Genomic DNA, 27947 nt, shown 5'->3' with positions numbered 1-27947 from the left:
ATATTTAAAGAAGCTCTTACTATGTGTTTTTACATTAGTCACTAAATGCCCTGACAGTTTATTTTCTCTCTTTTTTTTGGTCATTTTCTGTTGGCTTTTAAATCCCTCACATTCATCTGATTTACCACTAATTTTTGGCACATTTTACTATTTTTATCTCAATTTGATACTATCCTTAACTTCCATGTTCGATTTATCCCCTTCCTAGAATCTGTCTTCCTTTCTGGGATATATCTTTGTGGGGAGTCATGAACTATTTTTGTAACCACCTGCCATTGTCCTTCAATTGTCTTTTTCTGTTAAACTCCTTTCCACAACAGCCAACTCAGTCCTGTAATTACTCTTATAAAAGTTTAACTCAGGTGTTTCCTATTCCATGGTTCTCACCATCAAACTGAATGCTATATTTCACCATGTTATGATCACTGTTACCCTGGGGATCTCTCTCTCCTGCCTAAATACACATTTCCAGATCCAAAATGGTCTGAATTCCTCGTTGGATCCACAAGTTATTGTTCTAAGAAACTGTCTCAAATACTCACTATGAATTCTTCATCATAGCTACCTTTACCAATTTGATTTTCCCAAATCTACATAAAGATTTAAATCACCTATGATTAATGCCTTTTTTACAATGCCCATGCTATTTTCTCATTTATTTTCTGTCCTACAGAATACCTAATGCTTGGTCATCTAAAGGTTACTCCGACCCATGTCTTCTTGCCCTTGTCATTTCTACTTGTACCCATTTGGATTTTACATCATCTCATTCAAGATCATTTCCTACCAATTTACTTATTCCATCTTGTACTAACAAAGCTATTTCATCTTCATCTCTTCCTGCCTGACATTTTGGAAAATCACATAATCTTCAATATTTAGTTCCCAAGTTTGGTCTCCTTATACCATGACTCCATTATGGTTATAAGATCAAACTCATTAACCTCTATTTGTACTGTTAATTCATTTATTTTATTCTGAATACTATACATATTTAAGTAAAGAGTCATTCATTTAGCTTTTTTTAAACCATTCTTTCTCCCTTTGCACCTATTTGCAGTGCACTTGGTCTCTTCTTGTCCCTCTCTGAGTATCATTTTCAAAATAGTTCCATGCAATGGCACCCATATCCTTAATCTTTGTAAGCTTATGCATCTCCTTGCCCCTCTCTAATTAGTTTGAAGCCCTCTCTCCAATCCTAGTTATTTGATTCGCCCAGATACTGATCCCAGCATGGTTCAAGTGAAGCCCATCCAATGGAACAGCTTACTTCTTCACCAATACTGCTGCCAGGGCTCCATGAAATGGAAATAATCCCTCCCAAAACAATATTTAAGCCATATATTTACTTTCTTAATTTTATTTAACATAAATCAGTCTTGCCATGACTCAGATAGCAATCCTGAGATTGTTACTTTGGAGATTTAACTCTGTTTAGGTTAACACTGTGCAGAATCCTTCAACAAATGCTCCTTTCCAGTCCTGTCAATGTCATTAATAGCAATGTGAATGATGACAACTAGATCCCTCCCCTAAGGAAATGTCCTTAACCTGGGCACCAGGGAAAGAACACTGCCTTCAGGACTAATGGCTGCAGGGAATATTATCTATCCCCCTAATAATACTATCCTCTAACAGTACCACGAACATACACAATCCCAACCCCAACTCTCTTCCCCTGCTCACCTCCCCCCTCCCCCCCCCCACCACCACCACCACTTGAATTGTTCCCTGTACCAAGGTGCCATGGTCAATTTGCTACATCCTCCCTACTCTCATCTACACAACTGCATCTCTTAAATGTTGAACAATTGCAGGGTCAAAGGCTTCTCTTGGGCTGTGCTTTGAGTCCTTGTGCCTAGCTCATCTACAATCATACCTCCCTGTCCTTGAATACAGACCACATCTGAATTGCCTAACCAAGGGGTGTGTCTACCTCCTGGAGTAAAGTGTCCAGGTAAATTATCCCCTGCCTGGTGCAGCACAGCATCTGTAGTTCAGACTCCAGCTCTTCAACTTGGATCCAAAGTTGGTTGACCTGGAAACATTTATTACAAATGAGTTTGCTGTGGATCACCTTGGTGTCCAGCAATTCCTACACACTGCAGTTGCAACATATTACTAACCTGCCATCTTTATCATATTTTATTTAAGTAAGTATTAAATCACTCTAGTATCCCTGCTCTTTATACTTGAACTATTCTCCTACTCAGCACTTTACTGACTCTAAATAACACTTTGAACAATGGACATAATTCAATTGGAATCTTGGTCACTTGACCTTTAAATAGTTGATCACAGCTCTCTCACAATTTCACGTTTACAGAGAGTAAAGCAGGAATATTTATACTTAAAACTTATCAATAGCTATCAATGACTATCACTAGAGATTAGTCATGCATTAGACCAGTATACTTAATTCTGTTCTGTGTTATTATATCAGCGGTTTATCACATTGACCTCCCAAAACCTGGTGCCATATACATTATCTCATAATCTCGTCCTTGTTGGGGGCTCAAAGGATTTTGTGGCATGTCTTTAATTGGGCTCAGTCACTATCCCAGAATTCCTGTGGAGCCAGCCTGACCAAGCTCTGCTGAGGTCTACCAAGGTTAAAGAATTTATGTGCACTTAGCCTACATCAAGTCCTGCTGAGGTTAGCAATGTTTTGACCTTTAGGTGAAAGTGAGGACTGCAAATGCTGGAGATCAGAGTCAAGATTAGAGTGGTGCTGGAAAAACACAGCAGGTCAGGCAACATCCGAGGAGCAGAAAAATTGACATTTCAGGCAAAAGCCCTTCATCAGGAATGACCTTTGTTATAGTCTTAACTTGGGTTATCTCAGGCAGCTCTGAGGTCATTCAAAGGACAGCCAATGTGTATGTTGCAACCAGGGGTTGGCCAGTTTTCCCATCATGCAACTATCTGTTTCACATAATTCCACAGGGTGGTATGCAAAATCAGAGACAAAGTTCCTAGGAATAGAAAGAGGCATCAGGCCCTCAAAAAGGTCTGTATGTATTAAAGAGGGATATGCTCTCCTAGGTGTAAAATTCTAAATTGCTGTAAACATGAATACATCAACCGGGAAACAGATACACAAGTAAACAAAGATCTCTAAATAAACTGTTTACACAATTATCCCCTGTTGCTTCAGTGGGTAAACACACTGCCTAATTTTCTATTGAATAATGCAGGTTGGAAAGTTCTGTATTTAACTCCTAATCTTTGCACAGTTAATTGGTCTCAGTCGGAGATAGTAACAGTTGCAATGGACTTCACTGCATCTCCATCAAGGAATTATGACTCTCCCACTGATTGTACACAAAATGATGACTTGGTTTTCTGTGGATGTTGAATGACGCCAACTTAAGATCTGGCTGTGATGCCGCACATAGCCAAGTACACTGATTCACAGATTTAAAATCGGATTTTCTGGGATTCCAAGAAATTCTCAAACATCCACCTCTCTCCCAATGGACTTCTTCTACAGGTTGTTTTGCTATAATCCTCATTTCGTCAGCGCAAGTTGGGTGTAACAATTGGCGATTGATAAATTGTGCACATTATTTGTATAATGCAAACATACTGCTGAACAGGTAGAGCAATTTTCCTATTAGTGATCTCCTAGAGTGCGATTTTCTATGGCGATTTTCCATAATGCGATTTTCTATAGCTCAATTGTCGCATTATAGCAGAACGACCTGTATTCACTTTCACATAATCTGTTTTGTCTGTTTTTTTTCCATCATTCATTCATAGGATGGGGGCATCACTGGCTAGGCTAACAGTTATTGCTCTTGCCGAATTGCCTAGAGGGCAATTAAGAGTCAAATACATTACATGTAAGCCAGACCAAATAAGGACAGCCGTTTCCTTCCCTAAAGAACAGGAGTGAACCAAATGAAATTTTCCTGATAATTGACTTTTAGTTAGACTTTTAATTCCATTTTTTAAACTGAATTCAAATTCCACCATCTGTCATAGCAGGATTTGAACCTAGGTCCACTAGATTAATATTACAGTGATTAGTATATAATCACTATATCGTTGGCCATTGCTTGCCTAACCAAAGATTGACTGCAGATGTGAATTCAATAGCTGTATGGAGAGAGAGACTCTGGAATGTCATACCTCAGAAGGTGTCAAAGAAGCTTTGAAGGGAGAAAATGCACTACAAACTGAACTTGTAATCTCCTGTAAGCATCTCAAACTGGAGTACGATAGTAAATTATTAAAAATGCAGCAATCTGGGTGAGAGGTATATTTGTATTTCTGCCCCTTTCAAGAATAGAAAGGGACAGTGTTTAAAGTGAATTTAACCCTGGTTTGTATGTCTTAGTGACTTGAAATCCTAGCGTGTGGAATAGTGTGCTCTGAGAACAGTCATTTAAACACTCATGCACTGCAAGTAGAAAATGAAAAACATAGCTCTCCTAATCAATGTGTTGCCAGTTAGCCACAGCCAAAAGGAATCAGGACAGGAGTTTTAGTTAACCTACAAAGACAAGAAACTCAGTCTACTACCGTCAATGCTACTGGTAACATCTACTCAAATGGCAGGAATGTTCCGCTCTTCGCGAACAACTCAAGAGGCTAATCTGGACATGTCTTCATTTTTAAAACTTTTATCTTTTTGAATTCACCTTTTATTTTTAATTGGTGTGTGTTATGTTACTATTTTGATTCTCCTGCTCCTCGGATGCTGCCTGACCCGCTGTGTTTTGCCAGCACCACACTCTCGATTCTGATCTCCAGCATCTGCAGTCCTCACTTTCTTCTACTATTTCTCTCATGTTTGGTAATTAATAAGTTCACGTTATTGTTAATTCACAAATACCTGCTTAAAATGTTCCTTTTCAACATAATTTCTTTTAGGTCTAGGAGAAAAGTATTCAGAAGTGGAGGGGTCAAATTAAAATTAACCACGTTGCAAACAACCAAGGGAATTGTACAATAACAAAGGAAGAGCTAATTCAGTCCTCCTAATCTAGGAACTTATGGGCAGCAGTGGTTAGCACTGCTGCCTCACAGCGCCAGAGACCCGGGTTCAATTCCCGCCTCAGGCGACTGACTGTGTGGAGTTTGCACGTTCTCCCTGTGTCTGCATGGGTTTCCTCCGGGTGCTCCGGTTTCCTCCCACAGTCCAAAGATGTGCAGGTCATGCTAAATTGCCCGTAGTGTTAGGTAAGGAGTAAAGGTAGGGGTATGGGTGGGTTGCGGGTCGGTGTGGACTTGTTGGGCCGAAGGGCCTGTTTCCACACTGTAATGTAATCTAATCTTATTGGTTTGAGTTATCCTGTCTGAAACCCAATTGAGTAACTTTGCCCAGGTTCTGGTCATAATAATATTGTTTTCCTTTGTTTTACTCAGTCATGGGACATGGTTGCAGCTAGTTGGTCAGCATTTAATGTACGTCTCTAGTTCTCCTGACAAGGCGGTGATGAGCTGCCTTCTTGAAGCACTACAGTCCATGTGCTGTAGGTATTCACAATGCCATCAGGAAGGAAACTCCAGGATTTTGACCCAGTGACACTGAAGGAAGTTCTGAATATCTCACAAAAGTTGTGATAGCGAACCGACTCTACATCATCCAAATTGAGGCAATATCATAATGGAAAATCCTGATTATAAATTAGTGATTATTCTCAACTCCAGGATACCTATGCAAGGATTTCTTCACCTGCTTTATCAATGACCTTCCCTCCATCATAATTTCGATGAGGATGTTTGCTGATGCACAATGTTCAGAACCTTTCGTGATTCCTCAGTCCAAGTCATACTCAGCAAGATCTAGACAACATTCAGGTTTAGACTTACAAGTAACAAGTAACGTTCATGCCACACAAATGTTAATAAATGATCATCTCAAAGGCAGAATCTAACTATTACAATTAACATCACTGAATCACCTCTACAATGTCCAGAGGGTTTCCATTGTCCAGAAACTGTTTGGACCAGCCATATACAAATTACGGCTACAAGAACAGACCAAAAGCAAGAAATCCTGTAGCAAGTAACTCACCTGCTGATTTCCTGTGTCCACCATTTATATTGTACAAATCAGAAATCTGTGGAATATTCTTTGTTTGAGTGCAGTGCTAACATTACTCAAGGAGCTCATTACCATCAGGATGAATTAGCCAGTTTGAATGCACCTCATTTAACTTAAACATTCTCACCCTCCACCATTGATACACACTGGAAGCTATGTTTACCAGTTACATGTGTATACAAGACATTCTGCAGCAACTCATCAGGCTTCTTCCAGAGCACCTTCCAAACTCACAATCTCTACTATCTGGAAGGGTAAGGGCCGCAGCTATATGGCAACACCAATACCTGCAGGTTACCTACAAGCCACTCACCATTCTGATATTGTCACTAATTTACTGTCACAAAATCCTGGGACTCTTTTCCTAACATCATTGTGTGTATCCCTACCCCTCATGAACTCCAGGTAGCAGCTAATCAACACCTTCTCAAGGGCAATTAGGATCAGACAATAAATGCTTGCCTGGCTAGCAATGCCCAAATCCTGTGGGAAATAAAATGGTAGCGGCAGCCAGTTGCAACACACATTTCAAACCTACAGAACAACAAAAACTGCACTCTGCTTGAACTTAAATTTAAATTATATATTTTCAAATCAGCAGAATTACAATATTTGGAACTGTACCACCACAACAGCAATTATGGATCATTGTGCTTTGATTAAAAACCAAATGAAGAGATGCAGGACTGAGCTGGTGTGTTTAGTAACACTACTGAATGGTTCTCTCTGCCCTTAGCCGCCAGCCACAAATCAGCCTCTATCTCTCTTTGTCTTTCAGAATCATAGAACTTAACCTGACGGATTAATAGTTGAAAACAACATTTTACATAAACATCGTGCATTGAATTTCAACAGCAACAAAGCTGCTAAAGAATTAAAGCACATTTCTAAACATTAAAACAGTAAATTATTCAAATCCATTCACACAAAATGAATTGAACACCCAAGACCTTACTCAAGTAGGATTTTGTAAAAATGAAAATAACATATTTTTCTATTTGATGCAAGATCTTTGTACAAATATAACTTGATCATAATGAACCTAACCCAGACTGCATTCATTCTCACTCCTCAAAAACATGGAAATCCACAAAGATACAAGCAGTCTCTCTCCCTCACACTCACACACACACTGACAGGATCAACGTTAAATAACATCAATAATTTTCAGAGGACGTTGAATAAGTAGAATTGCATGGAATGTTCATCAATTTTTGATGGTGTTATCATTTTTATATTTTATTTTAAAAATGCTCTTCTGAGCTTTTAGAAATACATACAACAATTTAATAGCTGCCCCCTAGAAAACACATGACTGTTCCCATTGCTAGTGTGATCTGGTATCTCATTAGCAACTGAAAAGGAAGCTATTCAGAATTTGATTTACCTTTGTACAACACAATGGCCCCTAACTGGTGTGAGAATTCAAAGCTTCCGAGACAAAGTGGAAACTGGAAGGAACCCCCACATCCCTCAAACCTCCAACAAGAAATTCCAGCATAGCTGACTTTACTGTACAGAACAATGATTCATCAAAAGGTAATAAAGAAACTATCCTGCTTTTGAGGTTGATCTGTTGAGGATAATCTGAGGATACAAATGTCACAGAATACCAAGAAGAACACTGAGAGTCAGCATCAGAGAGAGATGATTCTCAACAAAGAGACCAATAAATTGGATAGTTGAGTCAAATCAAAATAAGTTACTTTGGAAACGTTTGGAGTTTATTAAATTGACAATAACACCTCTGGTTTTAATATTCATAGATGTTAAAGTCTCTCCACAGATGCTGCCAGACCTGCTGAGTTTCTCTAGCAATTTCTGTTTTTGTTTCAGATCTCCAGCATCTGCAATTCTTTACTGATATTGATATGAAGCTCTTTCCTCTCAAACTCTGGGTTTCAATACATTATTAAATCATTTGTCCGAATTAAACCCTAGGGGAGTTTGCTGCATCTCACTTTTAAATTTGACTTCATAAAATGGGCTTGTGAAACATGTCACAGTGTTTTCAAAATTAAACAACTCTGTTTATGGACAGAAAGTGACAGGAATAAAAGGAGTTCAGTCTGTCTCTTTCCTCTGCCTTTAACAATATTAAGTCTTCATAGAAAGGCAATGTTAAACTGAAAGAAAAGGCAAAACATTTTGAAGGTTATTAGTCAGTTAAAATGGGTACACATTCAAACAAGATCAAAAGCTAGTTTTGATGTGTCAGAGTTTAGTGATTTGATGGAACAGCTCAAAGTAGAGAATATTTATGGAATAAAAATTAAGTCTGGACAAATACTTAAATTACCATCCTTAGCTGACTCAAAGATCAGCAGTTATATTTAATGATGCTTTACTGGCAAATCATCCTGATGGGTACGCCGGTACATCTGATTTTATTGTATTTCTCATGGATGACAATGGCAAAGGCTGTACTTTAGTTTGAGAAGCCAAGAAAACAAAACTAGTTCATAAAACTACTCCAACTGCTGAAACACCATTTCTTGTGGAAACAGCAGTTATGGAATTCTATTTAACAAATATCTTAAGCGACAGCTATACAATGGATTACTGAAGGTAATATAAGCATCAACTGTGATGTAGACATGCATTCATTGTGCAATATTGCACACCATGAAAAATGTGAATTAAAAGTTATGGGCTGCCTTAACGTATAAACTGGACAGAAAGGAAATCTCTAAAAATAAATTGGTAAATTTAAGCCACCAATTGTTGGGTTGTTTTATAAAAGGTACATGTACAATGAGTTGTTAGGGCTTCGAGATGAGGGCTGTCTCACAATGCACATAAAGAATACAGATGTTTTTATTTTTAACTAAAATATTATGAAAATAATGTGCAATATGTTTGGATGATGGAATTTCCTGCCACATTACAAAAAATATCAATGTTGACAGCCTCACAGTCATCCGCATCCAACTCAAGAGGAAGACCTGCCTCCAAAAGCTGCCTGCCAATCTGATTGACCAGCATTTCTGAAGGCTCAGTAGCATACCCCAGGAAACTATGGCACTACTGGGATAGAACATAGAACAATACAGCACAGAACAGGCCCTTCGGACCACGATGTTGTGCCGAACATTTGTCCTAGCTTAAGCACCCATCCATGTACCTATCCAATTGCCGCTTAAAGGTCACCAAAGATTCTGACTCTACCACTCCCACAGGCAGCGCATTCCATGCCCCCACCACTCTCTGGGTAAAGAACCCACCCCTGACATCTCCCCTATACCGTCCACCCTTCACCTTAAATTTATGTCCCCTTGTAACACTCTGTTGTACCCGGGGAAAAAGTTTCTGTCTGTCTACTCTATCTATTCCTCTGATCATTTTATAAACCTCTATCAAGTCACCCCTCATCCTTCGCCGTTCCAATGAGAAAAGGCCTAGCACTCTCAACCTATCCTTGTCCGACCTATTCTCCATTCCAGGCAACATCCTGGTAAATCTTCTCTGCACCCTCTCCAAAGCTTCCACATCTTCCTAAAGTGAGGCGACCAGAACTGCACACAGTACTCCAACTGTGGCCTAACCAAAGTCCTGTACAGTTGCAACATCACTTCACGACTCTTGAATTCAATCCCTCTGCTAATGAACGCTAATACACCATAGGCCTTCTTACAAGCTCTATCCACCTGAGTGGCAACTTTCAAAGACCTATGAACATAGACCCCAAGATCCCTCTGTTCCTCCACCTCACTAAGAACCCTACTGTTAACCCTGTATTCCGCATTCTTATTTGTCTTTCCAAAATGGACAACCTCACACTTGGCAGGGTTGAACTCCATCTGCCACTCCTCAGCCCAGCTCTGCATCATATCCAAGTCCCTTTGCAGCCGACAAGAGCCCTCCTCACTATCCACAACTCCACCAATCTTCGTATCATCTGCAAATTTACTGACCCACCCTTCGACTCCCTCTTCCAAGTCATTAATAAAAATTACGAACAGCAGAGGGCCCAGAACTGATCCCTGCGGAACTCCACTTGTAACTGGGCTCCAGGCTGAATATTTACCATCTACCACCACTCTCTGACTTCGACCGGTTAGCCAGTTTTCTATCCAATTGGCCAAATTTCCCTCTATCCCATGCCTCCTGATTTTCCACATAAGTCTACCATGGGGAACCTTATCAAATGCCTTACTAAAATCCATGTATACTACACCCACTGCTCTACCCTCATCCACATGCTTGGTCACCTCCTCAAAGAATTCAATCAGACTTGTAAGGCAAGACCTACCCTTCACAAATCCGTGCTGGCTATCCCTAATCAAGCAGTGCCTTTCCAGATACTCATAAATCCTATCCCTCAGTACCCTTTCCATTACTTTACCACCGAAGTAAGACTAACTGGCCTGTAATTCCCGGGGTTATCCCTATTCCCTTTTTTGAACAGGGGCACAACATTCGCCACTCTCCAGTCCCCTGGTACCACCCCCGTTGACAGTGAAGATGAAAAGATCATTGCCAACGGTACTGCAATTTCCTCTCTTGCTTCCCACATAATCCTAGGATATATCCCATCAGGCCCGGGGGACTTGTCTATCCTCAAGTTGTTCAAAATATCCAACACATCTTCCTTCCTAACATGTATCTCCTCTAGCTTACCAGTCCGTTTCACACTCTCCTCTTCAACAATACGGTTCCTCTCATTCGTAAATACTGAAGAAAAGTACTCATTCAAGACCTCTCCTATCTCTTCCGACTCAATACACAGTCTCCCACTACTGTCCTTGATCGGACCTACCCTCGTTCTCGTCATTCTCATGTTTCTCACATACGCATAAAAAGCCTTTGGGTTATCCTTGATCCTATCCGCCAAAGATTTTTCATGCCCTCTCTTAGCTCTCCTAATCCCTTTCTTCAGGTCCCTTCTGGCTATCCTGTATCCCTCCACTGCTCTGTCTGAACCCTGTTTCCTCAACCTTATGTAAGCCTCCTTCTTCCTCTTTACAAGACATTCAACCTCCCTCGTCAACCAAGGTTCCCTCACACGACCATTTCTTTCCTGCCTGACCGGTACATACATATCAAGGACACGTCGTATCTGTTCCTTGAAAAAGTTCCACATTTCCACGACATCCTTCCCGGACAGCATATGCTCCCAACTTATGCTCCTCAGATCCTGTCTTACAGCATCGTAATTACCCTTCCCCCAATTGTAAAACCTACCCTGTTGCATGCACCTATCTCTCTCCATAACCAAGGTGAAAGTCACAGAATTGTTCACCCACTAACAAGCCCATCACTTGTCCCGGTTCATTACCGAGTACCAAATCCAAAATGGCCTCCCCTCTGGTCGGACAATCTACATACTGTGTTAGAAAAGCTTTCTGGACACACTGCACAAACACCGCCCCATCCAATCTACTAGATCTAAAGAGCTTCCAATCAATATTTGGGAAGTTGAAATCGCCCATGACTACTACCCTGTGGCTTCTGCACCTTTCCAAAATCTGTTTTCCAATCTGTTTCTCCACATCTCTGCTGCTATTGGGGGGCCTATAGTAAAGACCCAACAAGGTGACTGCACCTTTCCTATTTCTGACTTCAGCCCATACTACCTCTAAAGGCAGATCCCCCTCAAACTGCCTTTCTGCAGCTGTTATACCATTTCTAATTAGCAACGCCACCCCCCCTCCTTTTTTACCACCCTCCCTAATCCTACTGAAACATCTGTAACCAGGAACCTCCAACAACCATTCCTGTCCCTCTTCTATCCACGTTTCCGTGATGGCCACAACATCGTAGTCCCAGGTACCTATTCACGCCTTAAGTTCACCGACCTTATTTCTGATACTCCTTGCGTTGAAGTATACGCACTTGAACCCATCTCTGTGTCCGCAAGTATTCCCTGTCAGTGCCAACTTCTTCACAGCCTCCCCACACACTTGGACATCCTGACAAACAGCTAGCCTACTTGCTGGACTACAAGTCCGGATCCCATCCCCCTGCCAAATTAGTTTAAACCCCCCCGAAGATAGCTAGCAAACCTACCCCCCAGGATATTGGTGCCCTTCTGGTTCAGGTGCAACCTGTCCTGCTTGTACAGGTCCCACCTTCCCCAGAATGCAGTCAAATTGTCCAAATACCTGAAGCCCTCCATCCTACACCATCCTTGCAGCCACATCATAGACAATCCCCAGATTGTAAGTGCCAGGGGCTCAGAAAAAAGGTAAATCTAAGGATCAGATGGTGGAGGCATTGTGGAGAAACTATGCAGAAGGATCCACAGAAGTAGCCAATACCTGGCCATGTCAGGGTCTACATTAAGGTGAGGGCAGTCAAACCACCCTAGACCAAGCCCAATTTCTGACAGATCAGGGGCGGGCATACGTTCGCCTACCTGCAAAACCATCAGCAGGAGCCTGCAAACTCTGCTCACATGGACAACGGTTGTGCCATTTAAAAAAAGATAAGGAATCTATTATAGTGTGTCAGTTGGTGTTAATTATATTCAGAAGCTGGGTATTAATTGAAGATCATCTTTTAATAGAGATTTTTATTAGAGATGTGCAAATGCATTTGTAATATGTGTATGTATATGTATGTATTTGTAATAAAAGCTTAGAAGTGAACAAAGACTAGCTTCACTGCACAACTATCTGGGTTTCAATACAAGTAATTGAATCACAAATATTTCACCATCAATAGAAGAGCCCAGCACATTAGTGCAAAAGAAAAAGCTTAAGCATCTGCCACCATCTTCAGCAAGAAGAGCTGAGTGGATGACCCATCTTGGCCTCCTCCAGAGGTCCCCCGATTCACAAGTGCCAGTTTTCAGCATATTCAATTCACCCACTGTGATATCAAGAAATGGCTGCAGGCACTAAACACTTCAAAGACTATGGGCCCTGACAACATTCTGACAATAGTACTGAATGCTTGTGCTCCAGAGCGAGCCATGCCCCTATTCAGGCTGCCTGAGTACAGCTGCAACATTGGCAAATATCTGATAATGTGGAAAATTGCATGTCCTCCAGACAAAATTCCAATCCAGTCAATTTCCACAAATCAGCCTCTTCTTAGTCATCAGCAAAGAGATGGAGAGGTTCTCTGATTGTGCCAGCTCCAGCCACTTACACTGCAATAATTACGTGCCCACTTTAGTTCCATAAGGGCTACTCTGCTCTTGACCTCATTACAACCTTGGTCCAGAGATGGTCAAGAGAGTCAACCTCAAAAAACGTGAGAGAGATTGCCCTTGATATCAAGAATGCATTTGATTGAATGTGGCATCAAGGAACCTTAGTAAAACTGGAGTCAATGGTGATCAAGGTGAAAGCTCTCCACTGGTTGGAATCATATGTGGTAAAAAGGAGAACAGTTGTGGTTGTTGGAGGTCAGTTATCTGTGCTCCAAAACATTGCTGCAGAGGTTATTCAGGGTAGCATTCCAGGCCCAACCATCTTGGTGCATCAATGATCTTCCCTTCATCATAAGTTAGACATGGGGATATTCTCTCCATATGCAGCAAGATCTGGATATTATTCAGGGAGAAAGTGAGGTCTGCAGATGCTGGAGATCAAAGTTGAAACTTTATTGCTGGAACAGCACAGCAGGTCAGGCAGCATCCAGGGAACAGGAGATTCGACGTTTCGGGCACAGGCCCTTCTTCAGGAATGAGCAGAGAGTGTTCAGCAGGAGAAGATAAAAGGTAGGGAGGAGGGACTTGGAGGAGGGGCATTGGAAATGTGATAGGTGGAAAGAGGTCAAGGTGAGGGTGATAGGTCGGAGTAGGATGGAGGCGGAGAGGTCAAGAAGAAGACTGCAGGTCAGGAAGGCGGTGCCGGGCTGGAGGGATTCGGCTGAGACAAGGTGGGGGGAGGGGGGATGAAGAAACTGGTGAAGTCCAAGTTCATCCCCTGTGGTTGGAGGGTTCCCAGTCGGAAGATGAGACGTTCCTCCTCCGACCGTCGCGTTGTTGTGGTTTGGCAGTGGATGAGTCCAATGACCTGCATATCCTCGGTGGAGTGGGAGGGGGAGTTGAAATGCTGTGCTACAGGGTGGTTGGGTTGGTTCGTCCGGGTGGACCAGAGGTGCTCTCAACACGGACATCTACTACAAACCAACCGACTCCCACAGCTACCTGGACTACACCTCCTCCCATCCTGCCCCCTGTAAAAACGCCATCCCATTCTCCCAATTCCTTCGTCTCCGCCGCATCTGCTCCCAGGAGGACCAGTTCAAAATACGTACAACACTGATGGCCTCCTTCTTCAAGGACTGCAATTTCCCCCCCGACGTGGTCGACGGTGCCCTCCACCGCATCTCCTCCACTTCCCGCTCCTCCGCCCTTGAGCCCCGCCCCTCCAACCGCCACCAGGACAGAACCCCACTGGTCCTCACCTACCACCCCACCAATCTCCATGTACAGCGCATCATCCGCCGTCACTTCCGCCACCTCCAAACAGACCCCAGCACCAAGGATATATTTCCCTCCCCTCCCCTATCAGCTTTCCGTAGAGACCACTCCCTCCGCGACTCCCTTGTCAGATCCATACCCCCCACCAACCCAACCTCCACTCCCGGCACCTTCCCTTGCAACCACAGGAGGTGCAACACTTGCGCCCACACCTCCCCCCTCACTTCTCTCCAAGGCCCCAAAGGAAACTTCCATATCCGCCACAGATTCACCTGCACCTCCACCCACATCATCTACTGCATCCGCTGCAGCCGGTGTGGCCTCCTCTATATTGGGGAGACAGGCCGCCTACTTGCGGAGCGATTCAGAGAGCACCTCTGGGCCACCCGGACGAACCAACCCAACCACCCTGTAGCACAGCATTTCAACTCCCCCTCCCACTCCACCGAGGATATGCAGGTCATTGGACTCATCCACCGCCAAACCACAACAACGCGACGGTCGGAGGAGGAACGTCTCATCTTCCGACTGGGAACCCTCCAACCACAGGGGATGAACTTGGACTTCACCAGTTTCTTCATCCCCCCTCCCCCCACCTTGTCTCAGCCGAATCCCTCCAGCCCGGCACCGCCTTCCTGACCTGCAGTCTTCTTCTTGACCTCTCCGCCTCCATCCTACTCCGACCTATCACCCTCACCTTGACCTCTTTCCACCTATCACATTTCCAACGCCCCTCCTCCAAGTCCCTCCTCCCTACCTTTTATCTTCTCCTGCTGAACACTCTCTGCTCATTCCTGAAGAAGGGCCTGTGCCCGAAACGTCGAATCTCCTGTTCCCTGGATGCTGCCTGACCTGCTGTGCTGTTCCAGCAATAAAGTTTCAACCTGGATATTATTCAGGCTTGTGTTAAATTTGCGCCACACAAGTGCCAGCAATGACTATATTGTAAAAGACAGTAGTTAACCATCTTACATTGACATTCAATGACATTACCAATGTATGCCCCAACAATCAAAATTCTACCATTTGCCATTGACTAGAGACTGAACTGGACCAACTATAGAAGTCCTGTGGCGACAAAACCAGGCCAGAGCCTTAGAATCCTGCAGCGTATAACTCAGTACTTAACTCCCCAATGCCTGTCCACCAAGTACAAGGCACAAATCAGGAGTGTGATAGAATAATCCTGACTTGCCTCAATGAGTGCAGCTCTGAAGACTCAAGAAGTTCAACACCATTTCGAACAAAGCAGCTGACTCGATTGGTGCCCCATCCACAACCTTAAATATTCACTCCATCCACTACTGACAGTGGAAGCATTATATACATTACTTAAATTATGCAAGATGTAATGCAGCATTTCACCAAGGCTCCTTCAAATATATCTTCCAAACCCACAACTTCTGCTACCAAGAAGGACAAGGCAACAAATGCTCCCTTAAACTTCCCTTCTCAAGCCACACTTGACTTGGAACTATAAATGCTGTTCCTTCACTACTGCTTACTCAAAATACAGGAACTTCTTCCTGAACAGCACTGCCGAAGTCCCTGCAACACGTGGACTGCAGCACATCAATGGGCACCTCATCACCATCTTCTCTAGGTCAGTTAGGAATGAGCAACAGATAGTGGCCTAGCCAGCAACATTGACATGCCAATAAAGAATATTTCAAAATAGTTTTAAAACCCTCAAGCAGCCTGTCTGAAGCATTAAATAAAAACCGACAGAACTGTGGATGCTTTGAAACAAAAACAGATGTTGCTGGAAAAGCTCAGCAGATCTGGCAGCATCTGTGAACAGAAAGCAAAGCTAATGTTTCAGGTCCGGTGACCCTTCCTCATTTCACTTCACAGATGCTGCCAGATCTGCTGTGCTTTTCCAGCAACTTCTGTTTTAGTTTCTAACTGAAGCATTACCCAGAGCGTTACACACATTACGACAACCAATTTATACTTTTTGAATTAATTGCTGCTGTTGGGTCCCAATAGAAACATTTCAATGAATCCCATTAAATATAAGGAAATAAATGCCACAATTGTGCTATTTTTCCCTAGTTCTATCATCTCCCATGGGAGATTAGATCCACTGTACCACTCTAATTTCACCTTAAGCTGTTATTCTAGTGATGCTGCAGTTTTATCACCAAATTGGTGCAGCACAGGAGGCCATTTCACCTGTTTCACCTTTGCTAGCTCCCTAGAGGAGAAATTTACTTTGTGTCACCCCTCTGCCTCCTCCCAGCAATCCCTTCACTTCCTTCTTTTTCAGATAACAATCCAATTCTCTCTTGAATGGTTCAATTGCCTCTATGTCTTAGCCGTAATGTTTTAAATGTTAAACACTCTTCCATGAGAAAGATTGTCCTCAAGTTGTTATTGTGCTTTTGCCAAGTAACTTAGATCCCCACCTCCTTGTTCTCAACCCTTCCACTGATGTGAACAGTTTTTTCTATCTACAATGTACAGACCCCTCACCTCTCTATCAAATCTCCTCTCAACTCATTCTTCTCCAAGGAAGACTGTCCCAACTTTTCAAATCTATCCAAGTAACTTGAATTCCTTATCCTTGGGTCCATTCTATTCACTCACATAGCTGGCTGCATTCTTCTTTGTTTCTTTTTGTTTTGTTTCTTCATTTCTCTTTTTGATCAAAGTTCACCTTTACTTCTCTTCTGCGGTTGTGGTGGTGGAAGGCAGTTGCAAGGGTCCACTGTGGCAGTGGTAGTGTGGTGGATCCGATGTCTATTCCTCATGTCAATAGTAGCCATGGCTTTATCATTGGTGGGTTTGGTCCGTTCCTCCTGACGGTAGTTTCAGTGATGGTTATAGCGGTGATAGCATGGTGGTCCTGGTTTGTTCCCAGTGGCTATGGTAGCAATGTGGCAGCTTCAGGTAACAAGTGAAGGGGTGATGGCTTCAGCATCAGTAACTTGGAGGCTCCACTCTGTCCTTCCTGGCTATGGCGATGTTATAGTGACTTTGGTGTTGGCTTTGGCAGTGGCAGTGTAGTGGGTCCAGTCCGGAAATCTTTGCTTTGGTAGCCCCAGCGTGGCGTTGGCTGTGGCATAGCCACTGTATAGACCCAGAATGCCGTGGAGAGGAAAACTGATGAATTTTGTCTTAACTTTGTCTCAGTTATTTCTCTCTATAATTACTGTAATTAAACTGGCACTGAATTGTGGCCACTTATGCACATCTCACTGTATTTTCATAAACACAAGTGACAGTACATTGCTATTCTATTTTGTATTCCTTTTCTAAAGACTTTGCATCATTAATAAAATGTGGCACCCACAAATGATCACATTAATCCAGTTGATGCTGAACCAGTGCTCTATACATGTTTAACATAACTCCCTTGGTTTTATACTCTATGCCCTGTTAATAAAGCCTTGGATACTGAACGCATTATTAACTCCACCTGCTTTGTCACCTTGAATGTTTGTGCGCACGTTCACCCAGTTCCTTCAACTCATGCACCTCCTTTAGATTAGTAACCTTTGTTTTATATAGCTTTTCCATGTTACTCCTGTCAAAATGCAGCACTTCTTACTTTTCTGCCACTTTTCATCTACCACTTTTCTACCCACTCCACCAAACCATTTGTGGAATGGGTAGAAAAGTGGATCCTTTAGTGCCTCTGCATAAAAGAGCAGGCAAAGTTGCAACAGTATCAGAGGGCCAAAGGATGACGGGGCTGCTCTCTCATTGGAAAGTGAGATATAACTGGCGGTAGTTTAACCCGAGGGTCACAACACCTCAGGTGAGGGGAGAGGTTCAGAAGGCAGGATCTTCATGGCATGGGAATTGACCCACATGCTGGCATCACTATGCGATGCAAATTAGCTGTTCAGCCAAGTGAGCTAACTGAACCTCCCCCCACCCCCCACTCTACCCTTAGGAGTACTATCATTGTGTCATGAGAGCCCTAATTATACTTGAGTGCCAACTGATGTTAGGGTTGTCACAATGAATAATTAATTCCAAGCAACTATTCACAACAATTTAAAGCCTTTGTACTTATCATGGTGAACCAAAGCTCAACCAGCAGAAAATACTTTAAAGCCAATCATTCTGGAAGCAAAGTTGATGCTGTTGGAGCCAATTTCTTTCGGTCATTATGCAGCAATCAGACGACCTCCTGATTTTTTTTTTAGAAATGTTGATGTAACTCATTTTACTTGAGAAAGCAGAGGAGAATTCCCAATGCAGGATGAAAAGGTGAAAACAGTAAAAGACATAAGATTGATCAAAAAAAAAAGTAAATTTAAATGTTGACTATTGGGGCAAGGAAAAACAAAAGGGATGAGGAGACGGTAGTTACACAGTTTTGACACCCGGAGAAAGCGTTTTTGAGGAAAATTTGAGGATGTAAAACGTTAACTTTGATATGTGGCAGATGTAAAGGATATCGGGTGGAGAATTTTCAACAACTGGAAAGTTCAGAAATGCATTAGCAATCATTGTATTGGTGGAAAGAGGCAAGAAAAGCTGAGATAAAAGACTGATTTGGAAGGCTATAGGAAGAAGAAATATAACATATGACAGAGAGTTTTCTGCCACTCGAGTCCACATTTTGAATAAACTTGATTCTGAAACAGAGGCATATTAGCAGCTCACTGCTGCCACATGGTGGTATTAGGGAAGACTGACAAAAAGCAGCAGCTGACCAGTTTACTGGGTGATACTCTATCCCGCTGGGTAAATCATCCAGATTATTCCATGGTATGAAGACATTTTGTACCTTATCAGATTTTTCTTTTCATCATTAATTCTATCTGGAACTTGTTCTCCACCCTAACCATTGTCACCCCACCACAGGCGCAAGCACAAGGTTTGGGGGTTAGTGGAGGCAAGCAGTACCAACATTCCTTCCAGTAGGAGTCACTGGATAATGATCAGCACAACAGTCAGGGTTTAATTTTCCCATTCCCTGTTGTCGCCCCACATTTCACTACCCTCTTGACTAAAATCAAGTAACGGTTCGAACCACTATTGGAATTTGGAGCCACTGAGCTATCACCACCAGTGTCTGGAGCTGCAAGCTTTCCATTTGCTGCCTGAAATGATGTATTGAATAGAAAGCCATTATTGTGTACCTGCACCACACTGGGTCAGGAAGTTGGAGCTGCAAATGAAAGTGGTGCCCCCATTCTTGCAGCCTATCCCTCACTGTCTTGCTGGCCATCTCATCAATGCCATCCCTGCATCTCGACATCTCCCCACTCGCTATCCCTGCCCCCCACCATCCTGCAGCCCCCAACCTGCTGCACCCCTAATAATCAAGGTTGACACTTCAGGCTGGTCCATAGGATAAGGAGATTGGTAAAGCATTGAGAGCTCTTTATCAGCATTCCTTGGATCAACAGCAATTCACATGCTTTCAGGGGCAAGAGGCTTTTACAGAAAATAAAATTTAAGTAAGAAGCCATTAAACAAGTCCTGCCAGCATTGCCTGGGCAGTGAGGGGATCCCACCCAGTAGGTGCAATGACAAAAGACAGAAATCATCCCATTTCTGTTTCCATTAAAGATCCACTGCATAATCTCTCAAACTGTGGATCTGACATCAGATTCAACCTTACAAATTAAACATAATTAATAGCAACCATTTTAACTAAATATTTTTGCAACTAATTTTTTAAAAATAGAAGGTTTGTTCCAAATTTAATGTTTGCTAATGCACTGTCATCAGAATGGTCCCCTCCCATCCTGATATCAGTCAACAATCATTATCACTGTTTCTAAAACACTCCCACCTTGCTGTTTTTAAGCATTCATTCTAAACCCCACAGAAAATGGATTCCGTTCCTGAATCAGACTTTATTTGATTGATCATAAGAAGGATTCAACAGGCACAGTCTGCTTCTACTGAATATAGAGAATTCTGTCCTTTCCCAGTTTGGCCAGAATCCATAACGCTGTTCCCTTTGCAAGAAGGAGTTGAGTCTGATCTCATACATTCTTAAGTAGAATACAGAATAATCTAGTGCAGTATCTTCACATGACAGCCAGATGTTCTAAGGATACTCCTCATCCTGTTCCAAATTTGTCAGAGTTCCAATCAAACATGACCAACTCCAAGGATCACACTCCAGTTAGATGGTTCCCTTGATTAACACCTTAAGTGTATTCTTCATCATACCCATGGGTCACCAGATTTCCAAAATTCAAAACCAGGATACATTAAAATGCCATGAGAATGTGGGGCTCCATGATTAACATTTTGGACAACTGAGGATGTGAAGCTGAGGGAAGGACTTAAGAAGGTGAGGTATCATGTGGTGACATTTTCTGGAATCTGTCCAGCCAGAAAGGCTAGTCCTATTCTGCAGATCATTTAAAAGATGTCATCAGCAATAGGGCTGATCGCTCAAAAAAGTTAGTTACAACTCCCTTGGGAACACTCGGGACGGTTACATTATGATGCATATTCATGGGAAGAAGAACCAAATGTTGCTCAGATTTTTCCCAACCAGGCTCAGTTTAGATTTGACAAAAAGGAAAAAGGTGAAAACAAGGACATTTTTAGGAAACAGTCAGGACTCTGGAACAGCTATTGAAAAACTAAGACTATCTGATTATCTGATTATCCTGTGCTACTTTGATGTATGTGTTTAGTTACTTCATGGGAGCAAGATCTGAATGATAGATGTTGCCATTTCCACTTGGCTCTTATGTGGTTGAGCCACTTGTTTGTCTTGCAGTAATTTCAACTGTATGCATCTCACTCTTACCTGGCCTCCTCCTGGTCTGCCTGTGTAATAGCTATGCGTGGAGGGATGAGTAGAGGCAGAGTGGTTGGCCTCTGGAATCTGTCTATCTCTGGTGATCTGGACCTTGTTCTCCACTGTGGTACCTGCAAGGTGCCAGAGAAGGTGCGGCGACCTCGACGTGGATCCACTCCCAGCGTGCTGCTGGAGGTGTACGATCGACTGCACCGCCCAACATCCAAAGTCTCCTTATTTTTCTAAGAGAAAGAAAAGAATCAATCAAGCTTTGAATAGTTTCACCAACAACTGAGAATTTCTAAAAAAAAATGAGAGTTTCTGTCCATTTGCTAGCTTCAGCAGCTACTGTTAACAAAGTCCTTTCTATCTGCCACATTGCCTCAAAATATGCCAAGCAATTTTCACAGTACCTAGAAATATTGACACTTCTCAGACAGGTCATTTCTTTCCCTCTCCCCTATATCTGTGTAAAATTGCAGTTGAAAATTGAAACAACTCAATGCCTCTTTTCTTCAGACTAAAATCACAATCAACGTCCTCAACAATTTATTGTAATTTTTAAATCTTTCACTTCTCCCTCTGCTGAATACATGTGTAGAGTTCACTGCATATAGCAGGAATATTGGTGTAATGGGATTCACCTGCTATAGGTGATGGACTGTTAGCAAAAGAACAGAATAACCAACTTACTTTTTAAAAACAAACAACTTTAAAACTTAGCAACTCTACATGAACACTGTTACAATTGTATGTTAAATTTTCTTACACGTCCAAAATAGTCAAGTTGAAATGTCCTTGTAATATTTGTCCTGGTAATACTAATTTTAAGTATATTTTTAAGTATAAAGTATATTTTTTGGGAAATATGTAGCAACTGCCTCTCCTGACTGTTAATATCCTATCACTGAGATAATTGGACTTCAACAAAGTACAAATGGCAGACTGAAAACCCAACCTTGCCTGAATCAGCAGCACCATTTAAAAGGGGTAAATACAAAGTAAGTACTTAATGAATTGCCTGAAATAGCATAATTAATCTGCTATGAGAGCAACTTTTGGAATTGACTCATATCTTAATTGTTTGATACTAGTTACATAGTGTAATGCTGTCCTTGAGAAGTGCAGATGATAAAAATTGTTGGTACTGTAATCAGATAGAAAACTCTCCACTGAGGGGAACAGGTCACAAAATTGATACAGATGAGAAAGGCCACATAGCTTAACTTAATTCTATAGTTCCTTCATTGTTACACCCATCTTTTTTAAATGTCTCTGATAGTTGACATAAATTTAATAATAGGGAAACATTGCACTGTCAAATCATTTGGGGTAATTCCAAGGCTCTACTATCTTTTAAAGTGGCAGCATAAGATCACATTGAGAGAAAACCAGGTATAATTTTCCCACTAACTTTGCTCAACCAACACAAATATAAACAGAATATTTGGTCATTCTGCTGTGGAAATGGACTGGTTTCCTTGACTTCATTTCTAAACTAATCCATTGATTGTGGTGAGATGGTGAGATTTTGGAGAAAATTTATAGCTCAGGTAGTGGATCAGGTTGTAAGTTTTCTCACTGAGCTAGTAGATTTGTTTTCATACATTTCACCACCTTGCTAGGTAACATCATCAGTGAGCCTCTGGTGAAGCATTGGTTTCTATCCCACTTACTATTTATGTGTCTTGGTTTGTCGCAGTGTGCAATGTCATTTTTGGTACTGTTTCTGAGAGGTTGGTAAATTGGGTCCAAATCAATATGTTTGTTAATAAAGTTTCAGTTTGAATGCGAGGCCTCTAGGAATTCCTGCACGTGTCTTTGCTTGGCCTGTCCCAGGTTGGATGCATTGTCCCAGACGAACTGGTTTCCCTCTGGTCTGTGACAGTTGGTCATGTCTTTTGGTGGCTAGTTGGTGCTCATGTTGGTGATTTCTGCACAATGGACCTAAACAGGAAGACACAACATGCCTAGAGACTCTAGTCACCCTCCCTTACATCAAAAACATTTAGGAGGTGACCACCAGATTACTCCAGGCCGAGGCATTATGGTAGCCCACAAACCTACTACTACAATAAAACAACTACTGATCAATTTAAAGGACCCTGTACCCACAGCCAGCAGAACGAACATAATATACAAAATACTCTGCAAGGAACTGCAACAAACATTACATTGGCCAAACCAGCAGGAAACTAGCCACCAGAATACATGAGCACCAACTAGCCACCAAAAAGACATGACCAACCATCATTGGTATTCACACATACAGATGAAGAGGGGCACCAGTTCGACTGGAACAATGCATCCAACCTGGGAAAGGCCAAACAAAGACACACGCAACCATCCCTAGAGGACTGGCATTCAAACTGGAACTCAATTAACAAACACATAGATTTGAACCCCATTTACGAACCTCTCAGAAACAGAACCAGAAATGATATCATACACCACAACAAACCAAGACACGTAAATAGCAGGCAGAACAGTACACCAACACTTTGCCAGAGGCTCACTGTTGATGTTATTTAACATGGTGAAGAAATGCTTGAAAACAAACCTGCCAGCTCTGTGAGCAAACCCACAACCTGATTGTTAATGGTCTCAGAACATCTTTAAGTTGTGATAAGATACTCTATAAATACAAGACCTTTCTCTGGTAAGACAGAAATTACATTTATGAAACTGGTATCCCATCCAGAGAGTTTGATTACTGTGTGTATAAAGAACAGAAAAGTAAGAGAAACGTGGATGACAGAAAGGTCAAAACAATACATTAACATCACATCATCACTTTCATGACTTGCATAATTTTTTGCTGAACTATAAACAGAAAATGCCGAAAGTACTCAGCACATCTCAAAGCACCTGTGGAGAGAGAAAAAGAATTAATATTTCAGGTTTCTGACCTTTCATCAGAACCTGCAGGCAACTTATTGCTGAGCTTATCATTATAATACAAAAATCCAAGAAACTAAGTCAATGTCTAAGTCTATCCTTCCATTGGTCATTTGCTATCCATTTGATTGAAAATTACTATTATTTTTGTAATTTTATTTTGTATTAATTTTGTCAAGATAAGGTGTGATATCCTTGGAGAATCTAAGACTCTCCACTTCAAGCTTTCTGTGTGAAAACTAAATTAGTTCCCATGTGGTTTGTTAACCTTCACATTGAACTATAACTGTGTCCTCTGTCAGGTGACTAAAAACCAAGTCGATACTGACATATACAACAATTACGTGCAGCATCCCTGATGTCAGCAGTTTGGAAGTTAGCAAATGTTACAGCTGTTCACTAAAAGAGGGAGAAAGAAAACAAGAATCTTTAGACATCAGCCATTGGAAAAGTGTTGAATATATTATTAAGAAAGTCTTAACAATGTGAATAGAAAAGGATAGTAAGGTTAGAAAAATACACCACATTTTCAGGAAAGAGAATGCCTGTTTGACAAATTTATTCGAGAGTTTGAGGGTGTACTGTAACTAATGTAGATAAAGAGGAATCAGTCGATGTAATTTATTTGGATTTCTAAAAGGGATTCAATAAGGCACTTAAAAAAGTTAATGCACAAGATAAGGGCTCATAGAGTTGGGTAATATATTAGCATGGATACAGGATTGGTGAGTAAATCCCCCTTTACACTATCCCCATCAAAAACTCTCAGGGTAGGCACAGCACAGGTTTAGATACATAATCGTCATCAAACTCCCAAGACAGATACAGCGGTTAGGTACAGAGTCATGTCCCTTCTAAATTACCCTAACAAATACTTCACTTCTCTGTCTGTTAGAGTCACTATGTTTTATTGTGTGCTGTGCTGTGATCAGGAGAACAGGATTAGAGTTAGACAATATACTTTGCAAGGGTCTTTGTACATGGAAAACCAAATAGGGAAGGGAGAAACTAATTCTTGTCAGTCTTCTCATGACTAACTAGGCTTTTAGTAAGAGAAGGTGAGCTGCTTTGTTTGACACCAAGGTGATTGGGATGGCAATGGGATGTTTGGAAGCAAACAACCCACTACAACTTTTCACTGGGGTCGGGGAGTCCAGAACTAGGGGGCATAGGTTTATGGTGAGAGGGGAAAGATATAAAAGAGACCTAAGGGGCAACTTTTTTATGCAGAGGTTGCTACATGTATGGAATGAGCTGCCAAAGGATGTGGTGGAGGCTGATACAATTGCATTTAAAAGGCATTTGGATGGGTATATGAATAGGAAGGGTTTGGAGGGATATGGGCCAGGTGCTGGCAGGTGGGACTAGATTGAGTTGGGATATCTGGTCGGCATGGACGGGTTGGACCGAAGGGTCTGTTTCCATGCTGTACATCTCTATGACTCTAACTGCTCTGACAATCCAAGTGAAGCAGATCTACAGTGAAATAACACAATAAAGGCTGGTATACTGCCACCAAGTCATCCTTTATTTACACATGGAAAGTCCTTGACACTGGTCCAGCTCCCTCAGAGCCAGCTCTCAGAGTGAAGAGAACCTTCAACATTTTTCTTTATGTCTGTCAGGCAGGGCTCCCTGATTGGGCCAAATTAACATCCCCAATCGGGGAACTTATATTCTATGAGGTCTACTTGGCTGACCTCATTACAATAACTATATGCCTCGCCCTTGAGTCCAAAAACATAAGTCAGTCCTTTTTCTTGTTGCATCTCCTGAAGCGTTTTAGCACCAGGTCAGGTTCATATACGGGTGGCATGTAATGCACAGGAGCACACCTATTGCACCTGGAGCACCTCAGGGGAAATTCACTCTTTGCTTCCTAAAGCACAAGATCTGACATGTGCATCACAGATTCCAAAGTTTCTTCAACGCTTGACAGAGTGGGAGAACTCACAGGGTCCGACTATTTTCAAGGAGCAGGGAATGTTTTACTCCCATGCCTTTTGCAAGCTCACGGCTTTCATATCGTCCACGTGCTTGTTAGGCATTCCTGATGCTATTTCACTCTTTCCCTCCCCCCCCCCCCCTCCCCCCTCTTCCTCAGGCCCAGAAAGATCCTATTTAACTTGATACGGAATCTTCTCCCCTTTTGCAACTCTGCTGGAGCTATCCTGTGGTTGCACGAGGAGTGGTCCTTTAATCAAATAGGAACTGGGACATTTTGGGATCTTGCGATGGTGTAGGCTGTTTCTTCAGGCCTATGTTGACAGTGTGTTACTGGAAACGCACAGCAGGTCAGGCAGCATCTGAAGAGCAGAAAAATTGACTTTTTGTGTCAGAGCTCTTCATCAGGAATAAGGTTGAGAGATTCGGGGGGGGGGGGGGAGAGGTGGAGAGATAAATGGGAGAGGGTGGGGCTGGGGAGAAGGTAGCTGAGAATGCAATAAGTGGATGAAGGTGGGGATAAAGGTGATAGATCAGAGAGGAGGGTGGAGTGGGTAGGTGGGAAGGAAAAGGGAGATTGACAGGTGGGACAGGTTATCAGGGCAGTGCTGAGTTGGAAGGTTGGAACTGGGGTAAGGTGGGGGGGAGGGGAGGGAGAGGAGAAATGAGGAAACTAGTAAAGTCCACATTGATGCCCTGGGGTTGAAGAGTTCTGAGGCAGAAAATAAGGCATTCTTCCTCCAAGCGTCAGATAGTGAGGGAGTGGCGATGGAGGCGGCCCAGGACCTGCATGTCCTTGGCAGAGTGGGAGGAGGAGTTGGAGTTTCTTCAAGCCTGCCTTCAAAATTTGGAATGCTCTTTCTGCCAGGCCATTGGATGATGAATAGTATGGAGCTGTACTGAGATGTCGAATCCCATTCGACTTTAGGAAATACTCAAGATCCCTGCTAGTATACAATGGCCTGTTATCTGTGACCAACGTTTCCAGGAGTCTGTGCATTGTAAAAGATGTGTATAGGTTTTGAAACATTGTTCCCATTTTTGACAAATGATCTCTATGCACGATAAATGTGGGTGTCTACAATAACTAAGAACATTTAGCCCATGAAAGGACCTGCATAGTCAACATGTAACTGAGTCCAGCATTTACCTGGCAATTCCCATGAATGTGGAGGAGCTGCTGGCTGTAATTTTTGTCCTTGTTGGAACTCTGGGTACTGCCCACCAACACGGCTATGTCTGCAACCAAGGCTGGCCACCAAACATAACATCTCGCAAACATCTTCATATTGGAGACCCCTGAATGGCTCTGGTAAATTCAGCCACTATTTGCCAGCAACCTTTGCTCGGAACACTCTTGCTCCCCATAATAATATGCCGTCTTCTATGTAATCTGGTCTCTCTCGGTCCAAAAAATTTCAGTTTTGATTGTGATGGTCCTTTGGTTTCCCCAACTGCCACTAACTGTTTTAGTTTTGCCGGGACCAGATCTTTCTGTGTCCAAAGTCTACTATTGTCAGCTGTGACTGGAAGTGTGTCCAGAAAACTTAAAACCATTACGGATTGTTCTAGTGGCGGTATCACCGGTGGTGTATGTGCCAGTGGGAGATGCCTCAATGCATCCACATTTGTTACCAGGCCTCCTGGACGGTGTTCCAACTCGTAATTATACGCAGTTAGTATAAAAGTCCATCGCTGAATTCGACCTGCAGTTATTGGCAGCTCAGCCTTGTCCTCTTTAAGTAGACCAAAGGAGGGTTTGTGGTCTGTTATTATTAGAAATTTACATCTGTAAAGGTATTGGTTGAACTTCCTGACTTCAAATAAGACCACCAAACCTTCCTTCTCTATCTGGGCATATTTACTCTCTGCATTAGCCAAAGTCCTTGATGTTGGGCATTCCTTTTCATTGGACCACCCATAAGCTAAGCAAAAGTGAGGACTGC

The 27947-nt window shown here is 42.3% G+C and overlaps 1 protein-coding gene across 1 annotated transcript in view; it reads right to left on the bottom strand.

The window, feature by feature from the left end:
* pde4a (phosphodiesterase 4A, cAMP-specific) overlaps positions 1 to 27947 on the bottom strand; it is a 734216-nt gene that overhangs the window by 670525 nt on the left and 35744 nt on the right. Inside the window, exon 2 of the mRNA XM_087983115.1 lies at positions 21169 to 21401. Coding sequence (XP_087839241.1) covers positions 21169 to 21401 — 233 coding nt within the window. The remainder of the gene's footprint in view (positions 1 to 21168; positions 21402 to 27947) is intronic.

Source organism: Chiloscyllium plagiosum, unplaced genomic scaffold, assembly GCF_037043375.1.
Source record: "Chiloscyllium plagiosum isolate Xiang-an unplaced genomic scaffold, Cpla_swu_hap1 HiC_scaffold_45, whole genome shotgun sequence".
In the NCBI taxonomy this organism is placed as follows: Eukaryota; Metazoa; Chordata; class Chondrichthyes; order Orectolobiformes; family Hemiscylliidae; genus Chiloscyllium; species Chiloscyllium plagiosum.
The sequence above is the reverse complement of the archived record's forward strand: the minus strand, read 5'-3'. Positions and strand labels throughout refer to the sequence as shown.